Raw genomic sequence first — 13,293 nt, 5'->3', positions numbered from 1 at the left:
ACAGAGCCAAATATCAACAGTACAATGATTGAAATTTCTTTTGAGAGCCAAATTTTTTAAACTTAAACTTCTTCTAATGCCACTTCTTCAAAATAGACTCGCCCAGGCCATGGTATTTTGTGCAAGAGCCACACTCAAGGGGCCAAAGAGCTGCATGTGGCTCGCGAGCCGCAGTTTGCCGACCACGGACTTAGCACAATAACCTCGAGGTCCATCCATGCTGTTGCAGATGGTAAGATTTCATTTTTTAAGGATGAGTCATATTCCATTGTATATGTGCACCACGTCTTTATCCATTCATCTATTGATGGGCACTTAGGTTGCTTCCACATCTTGGCTATTGTAAATAATGCTGCAATGAACATGTCTTTTCAAACTAGTTTTGGGTTTCTTCAGCTAAATACCCAGAAGTGGAATTGCTGGGTTCTTTGTCTCTTATACACAAAGTTTGTTTTAAACTCTATTTTTTTTTTCCATTTCCATAAAATGTCTTTCCATCCCTTTGCTTTCAGTTTGTGTGTGTCTTTCAATCTGGAGTCTCTTGTAGACAGCATATGTAAAGGTATTGTTTTCTTATTCATTTTGCTACCTTATGTCTTTGGATTGGAATATTTAATCCATTTACATTTAAAATAATTGTTGACATATAGTTATTGCCATTTTGTTATGCATATTTTTATCTTTTTCTTTTTAAGTAAGTCCTAACATTTCTTGTAATACTAGTTTGGTGGTGATGAACTCCTTTAGCTTTTTCTTGTCTGAGAAGCTCTTTATATGGACTTTGATTCTGAATAATATGGGTAATCTTGGTTGTAGGTCCTTGCTTTTTATCACTTTGAGTATTTCATGCCAATCCCTTCTGGCCTTCAAATTTTCTATTGAGAAATCAGCTGAGTCTTATGGGAGTGCCCTTGAGATGACTGCTTTTCTCTTGCTGCTTTTAAGATTCTCTCTCTGTATTTAACATTTGCCTTTTTAGTTACAATGTGTCATGGTGTGGGCCTCTTTGGGTTCATTTTGTTTGGGACTCTGTGCTTTCCGGGTTTGTATGTCTATTCCCTTCACTAGCTTAGGGAACTTTCCTTTCATTATTTCTTCAAATAGGTTTCCAATTCCTTGCTCTCTCTTCTCCTTCTAGTACCCCTATAATGTGAATGTTGGTATACCTCATATTGTCCCAGAAGCCCCTTACACTGTCTTCATTTTTCAAAAATTCTTTTTTCTGTTTCGATTGGACATTTTTTTAAAATATATTTTTATTGATTTCAGAAAGGGAGAGGGATAGAAACATCAATGATGAGAGAGAATCATTGATTGGCTGCCTCCTGCATGCCCCCTACTGGGGATCGAGCCCCGAAATCCAGGCATGTTCCCTTGATTGGAATCGAACCTGGGACCCTTCAGTCTGCAGGCCAAGGCTCTATCCACTGAGCCAAACTGGTTAGGGCTCAATTGGACATTTTCTGCTACCTTATCTTTTAAATCACTGATTCAGTCCTCTGCTTTATCTAACTAATGTATTCATTTTGGTTATTGTAGTCTTAATTTCTGACTTGTTCTCTATCTCTATTTTTATGTTTCTTATCCCTTTGTTAAAGTTATCACTGAGATCACTGAGCATCCTTATAAGCAGTTTTGAACTCTGCATCTGATAGATTGCTTCTCTCCATATTTGTTTAGCTCTTTTTCTGGAATTTTGTTCTCTCCTTTTATTTGGGACATGACTCTTTGTCTCTTCATTTTGGCTGCCTCCCTGTGTTTATTTCTATGTATTAGGTAGAACTGCTAGTCTCCCAGTCTTGATAGAGTGGCCTTATGTAATAGGTTTTCTCTGTTTCCTGTGGGGCCCAGTGGTGCAGTCTCCCTAATCACCTGAGCCAGGTGCTCCAGGTATGTCCCTTGTGTGGGATGTATGTGCCCTCCTGTCGTAGTTGAGGGATTGCTGTTGGCATGGCAATGGGAGGGATTGACCCTCAGGCTGACTGGCTGTGAGAACTGGCTACAGTGGAGGAGCCATTGTGCAGGGACTGACTCTACAGAGCAGGATTTGCTTTAGTGGAGCTCTCATACCTGCCAAGTCTGCCTTTTGAACGTATTGTTTGTGGAGGTGGTTGAGTGGGACTAGCGTGGTCTGAAGCTGGCCACCAGGTACGTTGGTTCTGGGGAGGCACAGGCCCAGGTCAGAGACTGCCTGTGCCCTGCTCAGGGTCACTGGTGTGAGCTACCAAGTGATCTCTGGAGGGCTGCCACCTGTGCTGGGCTCGCAGATGCTGGGAGGGAACGGAGACTGGCTACCTCCAGTGCCAGGCTGGGGCTGCTTAGCGAGCGGGTCAGGGCACACCGAGGCCTGATGCTGCTGGTTTGGGGTTTGTGAACCTCTGAGTGATTTTAGGAAAGTTCGCAGTATGAACCAAGACAGGCTGTTTGTATGGAAAAGCCACTGGACTTGGCTTGAGTGGGCCCAAACGTTAGGTGGCCTTGGTGAACAGTGTTAGCCAGGTTGATGGAGACTCACATATGGTACCTGCCTGCTGGCTCTGTGAAGGGGGGACTACACAAAGGAGCAATGGCCTCTGCCAGCACTTCCTGCCCTGATGCCAGACTCTGCAGTTCCTTCCTGTATGTCCTTTTGTGCTGCTATCTGTATTGGAGCTCAGAGCCAGTGAGTCCCAGTCAGTCTGTGTTTGGGCTTTTAAGAATGCCTGGGACTCCAGCATCCCTCTGTCCCACTCAGCCACAATCCCCCCTGGCTTTCATAGCCAGGAGTTATGGGGATCTCTCTTCCCAGCATTGGAACCTGGGCTGGGGGGCCTGGTATGGGGTTGGGACCCGTTGCTCCTCAGCGGGGACCTATGCAGCCGAGATATTCTATGTTTCCGGTGGGGCCCAATGGTGCAGTCTCCCTAGTCACCTGAGCCAGGTGCTCCAGGTATGTCTCTTGTGTGGGATGTATGTGCCCAATTTTTATTGGCCAAATGTGGATGTGGGACCAGCCCGTCATGCGTCTCTGCCCCTCCTACCAGCCTGGAAGTGGCTTATGTATATCCTTGTTATACATAACCTGTTCATCTAGATTTCAGATAGTTTTCAATGTTGGTTGCTCTGTACTTTAGTTGTAATTTTGATGTCACCTTGGGGTGGGAGGAAGTGATTTTAGTTTTCTTCTTGACCAGAATACCAGACTGTTTAAAATAACAATTTCAAGTGATTTAGTGTTCATAAAAATTTTAATAAAATACCAATTTTATCTCCTTATGTACCTCTTTACAAATGTAAGACAAAGCAGAGTGTTATAATCCTTTAATAACTTGTGAACAACTGTGGTATTGATGTATTTCAGAGGTGGAATTCTTTTAAATTATAAAGGATTTTGAGTGCTTGAAATCCTATGAAAAGAAAGAAAAACCAAGTTTAAATATACAGTATTAATTTATATTTAAAGAAATATATAAATCTTATGAGTATCAGAATCTTACCGGTTCAAACCAGCACATATTGAATTAAATCTATTTTATGGGAAATTAAATAATTAAATACTAAGAGACACTGTCTTTGAAACTGTTCCTAAACAGTAAGGCAATAGGAGTGGGAATTAGAGCAGGGTAACTCTTATTTACAAAGGATGTGCTACAGCATTCAGTGGGTGAAAATCAGGGGCGCTGCTAAGCATTACCCAATGCACAGGGCAGCCCTCCCCCCAAAAAAACAGAATTATGTGAAATTATAAGAATTCATTATATATGAATTATAACACCCGGCCATTGTGGCTCAGTGGTTGAGCCTCGACCTATGAACCAGGAGGTCACAGTTCGATTCCCAGTCACGGTTCGATTCCCAGTCAGGGCACATGTCTGGGTTGCAGGTTCGATCCCCAGTATGGGATGTGCAGGAGGCAGCCAATCGATGATTATCTCTCATCACTGAGATATTTCTATTTCTCCCTCTCCCTTCATCTCTGAAATCAATAAAAATAAATTTAAAAATAAATAAATAATTAAAAAAAACTTTTGATGGAAAAAACTCTATAGAGCAGTTTGTGGGTGTTCAATATTAGTGTCCAGCAGGATCACCCAAGTGTTTAAAATACTGATGCCCATGCCCCACCCCAAGCTCCAGTGAGAGGAAATTTAAGAGCATCCTGCCATAGAGTACTAAAGAGTTCAGAGAACCAGTGCTCTATTTCTCAAGAAAGGGCTTAGGGCCCTGACTGGTTTGGCTCAGTGGATAGAGCATCGGCCTGTGGATTCAAGGGTCCCAGGTTCGATCCCGGTCAGGGGCATGTACCTTGGTTGCGGGCACATACCAAGTGGGGAGTGTGCAGGAGGCAGCTGATCGATGTTTCTCTCTCATTGATGTTTCTAACTCTCTATCCCTCTCCCTTCCTCTCTGTAAAAAATCAATAAAATATATTTAAAAAAAGAAAAAAGAAAAAAGAAAGAAAGGGCTTAGGCTCCTAAAAGCATTGGAAACCTTCCTTCCCCCCACCCACCCCTCCCACACACACACACTGTGTTCTTGAAAAATAAGGTAGAGAGTTGACTATACATCCAGAGAGCTACGACATCTGAGCAATGGATTTACTGCTTTACTGTCGTGTTTACAAACGCAGACGTACACCAGGGTCCAAATGTCTAAATCATGTTCCCTTAGCCATCTCCGTTAGACGATAATTGCATCTTTTCAAGGATTTCCGAGATTCTCCTTTCAGCAATAGCAGAGGATATTCTACATCCTTGAAATTTCTCAGTGCTTTCATTAACCAAAGGAGTGTCCTGGGACCACAGATGTGCGAAAGGAAGTGAGCTGCTTGGTCAAGCTGACAAAATCATGGTGCCTGGTTCCCAGCTCTGCCACTGTAATCCTCTGAGAACTTGTGTCTTAATTTCTTCATCTATAAAATGAAGTGGATAATACCAGCCCTAAGGCTGCCTAATAATAGAAAACACCACAGGAAAAAATAACGGTGTGGTAAAGCCTCCTCGCTCTGCAAATGCCGGGCAACTGCATCATGCCACCGCAGACAGGGATGGAAGCTAACATTTACTCAGCTCCTTCGAAAGGCCAGTGGTAGACACTAGTACAAAGTATATTAAAAGTGAAAATGCACCCGGCCGGCGTGGCCCAGTGGTCAAGCATCGACCTATGAACCAGGAGGTCATGGTTCAATTCCCGGTCAGGGCACCTGCCCGGGTTGCAAGCTCAATCCCCAATGTGGGTGGGAGGTGGGGGTGGAGGGTTTGCAGGAGGCAGCCGATCAATGATTCTCTCTCATCATTGATGTTTCTATATCTGTGTCCCTCTCCATTCCGCTCTGAAATCAATAAAAATATATTAAATAAATAAAGAAAAGTGAAAACCCATCACTTCTATACAACTACTTCCTACCCTTCCCTTATTCCCTAAACACATCCATTCTATAAATATGCTTTAACAATACTCACATTTTGACCCATTGGAGTGGCTTTAGATGCAGAGTTACTCTTCCTGTTTGTGGAATATAAAAGACATTTAGTACATGATCACTTCCAAGTCTGAAACACATACCCTCATTCAGTCAATGTTACCTCCATACATTTTCTCAACAGGAAGATGAACATTTGTAGCCAGATACAAGAAAAAGCCAGAAATCCCAACTGAAGTCCTTTATTTATAGGCAGCATCCACAGAGAAAGCCATGCAACACAATATTTGTGTGTGTGTGTGTGTGTGTGTGTGTGTGTGTGTGTGTGTGTGTGTTTGTTAGAGACAGAGAGAAGCCCTGTGTATCTGGTTGAGCCTAGGGCTAGTATACTAAGGATTTTTGTGGAAAATGCAAAAGAGACTTGCAAACATTTGACATTTTGAAGGCTTGAGATTACAATCTCAAATTTCATTTTTCCCATGGAAAGAAAGTTTTATGCGGTGACTATGGTTATGGGGTGACTTGTGTGTGTGTCATCGCCCCTCCCCCCACCCCCACCCCCCGCCCCGCGTTTCGTTCACTGCTGTGTCACCACAAGTCCCTAGGACAGTGTTGGGCACAGAATCAGTATTTAATTAAATGTAAACATGATGGTTGAATAAAATTTTAATTGGAAAATTTCTATTTAGCAAATTACTACAAATCTATTTTTTTATAGTAGTACTATGGAAATGCCTATGCAGTCAAATTAACAAATGTGTTTTGTCTCTAGGTAGTCAAACATCCTTGACAAGTAGGCATGAGGTGGGATATATTTCTTGATGAACTTGAGTCACAGTCACTTCCCATAGGACTAAAAACCTTCACAAATTAACTCCCCACATTTGGCTTTGAACAGATGAGTAACAGAAAATTAGTTTGTATGGAAGAAAAGCATGCATTTTAAGAAAGTATACTTACTGGAAGGTTTCCTCTATAAAAGAATAAGTATATATCATTAGTATAAGAGTTAAAATGGCATGATACAGATCCATATAAACATTAAATTTAAGCTTCATTTCTTTTTCTCAATCTTTATCATTAGTACAAGAGTTAAAATAGCATGATACAGATCCATATAAACATTAAGTTTAAGCTTCATTTCTTTTTCTCAGTCTTGATTCTCACTTGCTGACATTTGTACCTTCTAAATCAAGAGTTGGCAGACTTGTTCTGTAAAGGGCCACATTTGCAAATATTTTTGACTTTGTGGGCCAAGAGGTGAAATTGAGGATATCGCATAGGTAATTATATAGCAAGAAAAAACAAACTTCCAAAAACTTTTATTGGTTAAACTTTTAAATAAAATAATAAATTCTTGTGTTAACAGAATAATGGAATTCTCCTTTGGGGGAGCTAACATTCCTCTTAATTAAGGTTCAAAGTTAGTGTTCCCTATTTTCAAATTGCCAGGGTTCATCTGTAAAAACCATTCTTAGCTCTTGGGCCATAAAAAAAAAACAAGTGGCAGGCCACATTTGGTCCACAGGTTGTAGTTTGCCCAACGCTGTCTGAAATGCAAGTTCAAGAAAATGGTTCTCTTAGATTTTCTGCCAGATGAAAATGGAGTAACATTCTTAGCTAATGAACTGCCAACACCCAAATCAATTCTTTAATTCATTATTTTAAGAAAAAATGTTTACCAAATCTTCAAAAAATACTTATATATTCTTTGCAAGTAGAGATAAAGATGACAAGAATTTTGAGCAATCTTTTGTCTGTTCTTTCACTGGTGGCCAGCAGGGGGACTCAGCCAATTCCATTCATAAAGTTACACAGGACTAGTTTGAGGTACCATGCAAAAGAACAAGTATTATTCATTCACAGAACAGTTCTTAACTATAAAGAATTTCCCTGAAACCGTGTTCATGGAAACATTTTATGACAATATCTACTTAAAGGTATTATTATCGAAACCCCTTTTAAATTTAAGTTTTATTTTTGTATAGAATATTTTTTAAAACCTAAACTCCAAAATTAATGTTCACTATGAGACAGTGGATCTAAAACTAGTTTGTGCTGTAAATTTATGTATTATTCCATTAAAAATTCTACTTCATAACGCTATTCCCAATGGACTTGATGGGGGGAGTTCTACAGCTTTTGAGCTCTCAGGTAATTTTAAAGACTAAGGAAAAAGGAAATGCATTAAGAGAATAAAACAGATTAGTTTTAAATCTCACACATTTACATCAAACCTATTACCAAATTGGGGTTTTAGCATCACCAGAGGTCTAAACATGAAGAACTAAAAACCTTGTTCAGAAGCAACTGTAGTGTAACAGGTTTCTAGTTTTTGCTGAATAATTCTCTTCTAAATACAGTTGTGCTAAATTTGACATTCAACATTCCACTGTTATCCATTGATAAAACAGTTAACAGATTTCAATGAAATATCTCATCATAAAACTAGAAATCAATTTACCACTTGAGATATACAATTCCTAACTGGAAAGGATCTTCAATGCATGTAAATGTATGGTAAACACCATCCACGTTGACTAGCTCTTGGTATCGCTGCCCTAGGCCACGCCAGGGAGCCTCCTGCGTATCCAGTGGTGCCTCCCGGAACGTTGGGCTGAGGCAGCTCTGCCTTTGCTCCCTATGTTTGCCAAGGTGCTTCATGACCCACCTGCAGGTCATCTTGGATATTCTCTACTACAGAAAAAGCAAGGAAAAATAGTCTCCAGAAAAAATGTTCTCACTTCTTAAGAGAAACGGTGTCGCATAAGAAAACTATCTACAGGAATTTGTCTAGCACAGGGTGAAATCACTTACTTGAAAAGTAGCCTTTCCTCTGAGCATAGCACACACCAAGGCCACAAATGCAAATAACTAAGGCCACTACCACCACGGCCGCGATGATGCCACTCACGTTGAGATCATCTGGAATGCAAAATGAACCAGGCATGAATTCATGTCCAACAGAAGGACAGATGCAGTCCTTCAACTGAAGAAGTTCCAACAGCTTCTGTTTGCAGCTGTACCATAGACATGGGTAGTTTCATGCTTTTGAAGTCTGAACAAATAACTCACTTCCAGGACATGGTTCAAAAGATAATTTGCTGATTACCTATACTTCCTATACTTCAAAAAGAACTTCTTTAGAACAGTTCACAGGTTCTGCTTTTGGTTATGTTACTAATGATAATTCAAAAAGAAAACTGATGCTGAAGCCGGTTAGGCTCAGTGGATAGAGTGTGGGCCTGCAAACTGAAGGGTCCCAGGTTCGATTCCGGTCAAGGGCATGTGCCTTGGTTGTGGGCACATCCCCAATGGGAGGTGTGCAGGAGGCAGCTGATCGATGTTTCTCTCTCATCGATGTTTCTAACTCTCTATCCCTCTCCCTTCCTCTCTGTGAAAAATCAATAAAAATATATCTTTAAAAATAAAATAAAATAAAATAAAAGAGGGCTAATAACAAGATCTATCTCCATAAAAAAAAAAAACTGAACATGAGATTTCAGAAATTCTTGTGTATTTCAAATTATATAAATTCCAAACCAAGGGCATGAAATACCTAGAAACAATGGATGAGCATTAAACAAACTAATTTTAACTTTTAAACTAACTTATACCAGAAAGAGTAGATATGTGAAAATCATTGGGTAACTTAAAGCGGTACTACTAACAAAACACAAACTATTAAAATACTATCTGTTATGTATTTTATCTATTATGTATCTGCTAGAAAAATGTAACTAGAATGTAAAAACCGTAATATTACAGATATTACTTCTTAAGAGGTGGGTAAATTAGGCATTAAAATTAAACACGACCATTTAAAGAAAAAATAAATAGTAATAATGTAGGTGGTACAGGTTACAATAAAAACCATGAGGACAATATACAAATGAATGAAGTTAGGAAAACACTGCATCGTGTTAATTTTTATAACAGACTAGAGGCCCAGTGCATGAGGCAGGGGATCCCTCAGCCTGGCCTGCGCCCTCTCACAGTCCAGGAGCCCTTGGGGGATGTCTGACTGACAGCTTAGGCCCGATCCCCATGAGCCTAAGATTATATTTTCCTTAAAAAATAGTGCTGAATTTAACTGTACTTAGACAATACATATTACTGCACACATATCTGCATATTCCTAAACACATTGGAAAAATGAATTTCTGACCCCAAAATGCTGAGGACAAGCTCCTGAACCAAAGGGAACCTCAGTCTTCTGCTTCAGGGTGCAGCCCTCCTGAGTGACCTTTAACCCCTTGGGGTACCATCTCAGCTCTCTATTACACTCCATTTGCAAAACACACAGTTTTCACACAGGAAGAATTAAACCAAATTATTAAAAATAAAATGAAAAAAATAATATGCTTGTTCTGAAACTCTTATAATCTGAAAAGATTCTTGAGCCCTAATTTTATTGGATTTTAAGAAGCTCATTTTGTGTAACATAATATATAGCAGCTACTTTTTATAGCAACCTAGATCCATAATTACCTTTTTTGAGAACCTACTTTGCAGTAAGTCTAACAGTATTTCCCAAGATCAACAAAATTAATAATAACCTGATAACAAGTCAAACAGACAACACTTATATAGTGTTCACAATATGCCAGCGCTACTCTTAACACTTTTAAATATTACTTCCATCTTCATAACAACCCTGTGAGGATGGCATATTATTACTTCCATTTTGGGGAGACTGAGGCACAGAGGTCAAATAATTCACCAAAGAGTATGTAGCTAGTACATGGCAGAGCCAGAATTGGATGCAAGGAGCAAAGATGCTGTTTTTAATCCATCTCCCAAACAAGCCAACAGTATTTAGCATTATATGTGGATTAAAAACAGCATCTTGCCGAAACCGGTTTGGCTCAGTGGATAGAGCATCGGCCTGTGGACTGAAGGGTCCCAGGTTCGATTCCGGTCAAGGTGGCACGTACCTTGGTTGTGGGCACCTCCCCAGTAGGAGGTGTGCAGGAGGCAGCTAATCGATGTTTCTCTCTCATCGATGTTTCTAACTCTCTATCCCTCTCCCTTCCTCTCTGTAAAAAATCAATAAAATATATTTAAAAAAAAAAAACAAAAAACAGCATCTTTGCTCCTTACATCAAGCTAGTTTTTTTTTAAATATTTTTATTGGTGTTGAGTGTTTTTTTTTTTTTACAGAGAGGAAGGGAGAGGGATAGAAAGTTAGAAACATTGATCAGCTGACTCCTGCACACTCCCTACTGGGTATGTGCCCGCAACCAAGGTACATGCCCTTGACCGGAATTGAACCTGAAACCCTTGAGTTTGTAGGCCTACGCTCTAGCCACTGAGCCAAATCTGTTAGGGCATATCATGCTAGTTTTAAACATTCCCTCCAGATTGTCCTCCCAACCACTCAGCCCTTTTCCACCCCTTGCTCCTTCTACCCCCAACTCCTTACACCTCCTAACTGCAAACCATCTGTTCCTCCCAGTAGTTCATGCTTACCTACTTGCATTTTTTTCTCACGGCACCTGCGAGATCCAACGGAATTACGGGCTTCGCAGTAATACTCTCCGCTGTCCAGTTTTGAAACAGTGTTAAATTGCTGGAATTTTGTGGAAGGAAGAAAAATAAATGTATTTTTTTAAGCAATAAATCTGTGAGTAGACTCCATGTCCCTTGAACTTTTGTGGTAAGTTGGTCTTTCTTTTTCAATGACTTCAAGACTTTGTATTTTTACTATGAATTCAAAAATCTTCCACAGCTTCAAGGAGTAAATAGCTAGGCCTCCTGTTTAATTTGACAGAGAAAGATTTATGGAGAAGTATCTTTTTGTGTGTGATACTGGGAAAGTAGTACAGTTATGAAAGCAATGGGCATGTTTTAAAGTGTATAGTACATTGTATTCTAGAAGTTTTCTAGGTACTTCTAATTCTCCTAGTTAACCGCATTCGCAAGGGAAGGCCTTCTTGGCCTAAAAGGGCGGGTACTCTCCCTGAAGCCACATTGAGTTCAATGCAGCGGCACATGTTAACACCTCTACAGAGCCAGCGCTACCACCAGGAGGCAATGTGGAGCCCAGGAAAATCATAATGGATGTGGTTCATAGGGTTACAAATTCTGTCAGGAGTAGAATATTTGAAAATTCTAAAAACATGAAGTCTAACCCTTGCTCCTTCCACTCTCTGCTAAAGTAACTGAAAGGTAAGACTTTGATATACGTTTCATACTTGCTATTAGTAGTTTTATCCCCTTGGGAAATTTTAGGTAGGGAAGGAGAAAGGGAGGGAGGGAAGGAGGAATGGAGGGAGGGAGGGAGGGAGGAAGGAAGGAAGGAAGGAAGGAAGGAAGGAAGGAAGGAAGGAAGGAAGAAGGAGGGAGGGAGGGAGGGAGGGAGGGAGGGAGGGAGGGGAGAAGATAGGGAGGTAGAAATACAGAAAGGAAGATTTCAAGGAAGGGAGAAAGTTAGGCAGACAGATAAGAAGGAAGACAGGGAGGAGGGAAGGCAGGAGGCTGGAAGGAAGAGAGAGTGGGAGGAAGGGAGGGAGGAGAGAGAGGGGAGGGAGAGAGAGAGGGAGGGAGGGAGGGAGGGAGGGAGGGAGGGAAAGAAAGAGAGGGAGGAAGGGAGGAAAGGAGGAGGAAGGAGGGAGTGAATGCAGTGGTGCCTGGACTCAGTAGAGGACCCCCAGGTCCAGCACAGAGGGGAAGAGGGTGCTCAGAATCATTGCTTCATGCCTCCTGTCCTCAGTACGGCAGCAGTCACTGCTTAGTCATGAGCACCAAGAACCTTTAAGGAGCACCCCCACATAGTCTGTGCTCTTCATGCAACGTATGTCCCTAAAAATAGCCAAGGTTCTTATTAGCTCCTTTTCCTCTCTCACTTTCCTTCACTCACTACCACCCACTTTCCCTTTCTGTAGACTTCAGCGTAGTGGGATTAAAGCTTTTCCTCGTTTATTTTAACTCTACGGCAGCATCTCTCACTCCCCCCAAAAGTCAGAATACTTCAACAATATTCACCATGAGCTCCAGGCCGAGCGTGTGTACAAACAATCAGTTAGACTAAAACAATGATCCTCCACACATTATAACTGGTCATTGAGAGGAAGTCACCGTCACCCAAACACTGGTGTTTTGATTGCTGCTCATTTCTCAGAAACTAAGCTGGTTCTGCCCTTGACATCACAAGATATTTCAAGGGTAACTGAGGAAAGTGAATGTTATCATTTCAGACTCGCCTTGGGGCTTTTATCACCTGCTCTGAGAAAAAATAAATTGGAAAAGTAAATATAGCAAAGTGTGATGGCAAGTTTTCTGCCCAGTTTCACTAGACCTGCTGACTCACCCTACTGACGCCCAGAGGGCCAGAGCGTGGCCTTCCTCAAGGAGTAGCCACATCCATGGATATGCCTGTTATTTAGCCAATTTATCGATATGCGTTTTTATTTTCCAGAGGAGCTAGTTTTTAAATGTTATAATGCACTTGTAGGTTGAAGGCAGAAAAGGAAACATTATACCCTCCTTTTAAAATTCATCAAAATTATTATTACCGGGCCTTTAAGATTTTTTTTATAATGGTTGTGGTAGTAATTCTGCAGTATGGGAAAACAGATATTTTAAAACTGACATGTTAAATTTTTGGAATGAAAAAGAAAGCTTCAAGCTTAATGATCTTGATTTTGACTTCCATCTCTACCTTACAAGTCAGAGAGAAAAAGGTGAAAATACTTTAATTTTCAAATGTCATTAACTTTAAAAGTTTATTTCATAGGTTGCCATCCTAGAAAGGTGAAATTTTCAATCAATGAGAAAATCTAAAGTCACAGATTCTTAAATCACTGAGTCAATTGTTGATGATCTAGTTATGGAAGAGTTTAATGACACAGACATCCTATCATAGGTTGCCAATACTACTCCTACATGGC

General features: G+C 40.6%; 1 protein-coding gene across 3 annotated transcripts in view; it reads right to left on the bottom strand.

The window, feature by feature from the left end:
- Positions 1-3,208: 3,208 nt before the first annotated feature.
- The window catches only part of JAM2 (junctional adhesion molecule 2), a 56,916-nt gene continuing 46,831 nt past the window's right edge, over positions 3,209-13,293 (bottom strand). Inside the window, exons 6-10 of one of the 3 annotated variants that reach the window (XR_013960057.1) lie at positions 10,874-10,973; positions 8,219-8,326; positions 6,362-8,098; positions 5,442-5,484; positions 3,209-3,386 (exon numbers count right to left, since the gene is read on the bottom strand). Coding sequence is in view for 2 of the 3 variants with exons in the window: in XM_080658402.1 (XP_080514528.1) it covers positions 3,354-3,386; positions 5,442-5,484; positions 8,215-8,326; positions 10,874-10,973 (288 nt within the window). In the remaining variant the exon portion in view is untranslated. Of the gene's footprint in view, positions 3,387-5,441; positions 5,485-6,361; positions 8,099-8,214; positions 8,327-10,873; positions 10,974-13,293 lie in introns of all 3 variants that reach the window. The other 2 variants (XM_080658402.1, XM_080658403.1) reach the window with 2 other exon arrangements.

The sequence above is a fragment of the Plecotus auritus genome (assembly GCF_963455305.1).
Source record: "Plecotus auritus genome assembly, chromosome: 2".
Taxonomy (NCBI): domain Eukaryota; kingdom Metazoa; phylum Chordata; class Mammalia; order Chiroptera; family Vespertilionidae; genus Plecotus; species Plecotus auritus.
This window is presented reverse-complemented; position numbering and strand designations above follow the sequence as displayed.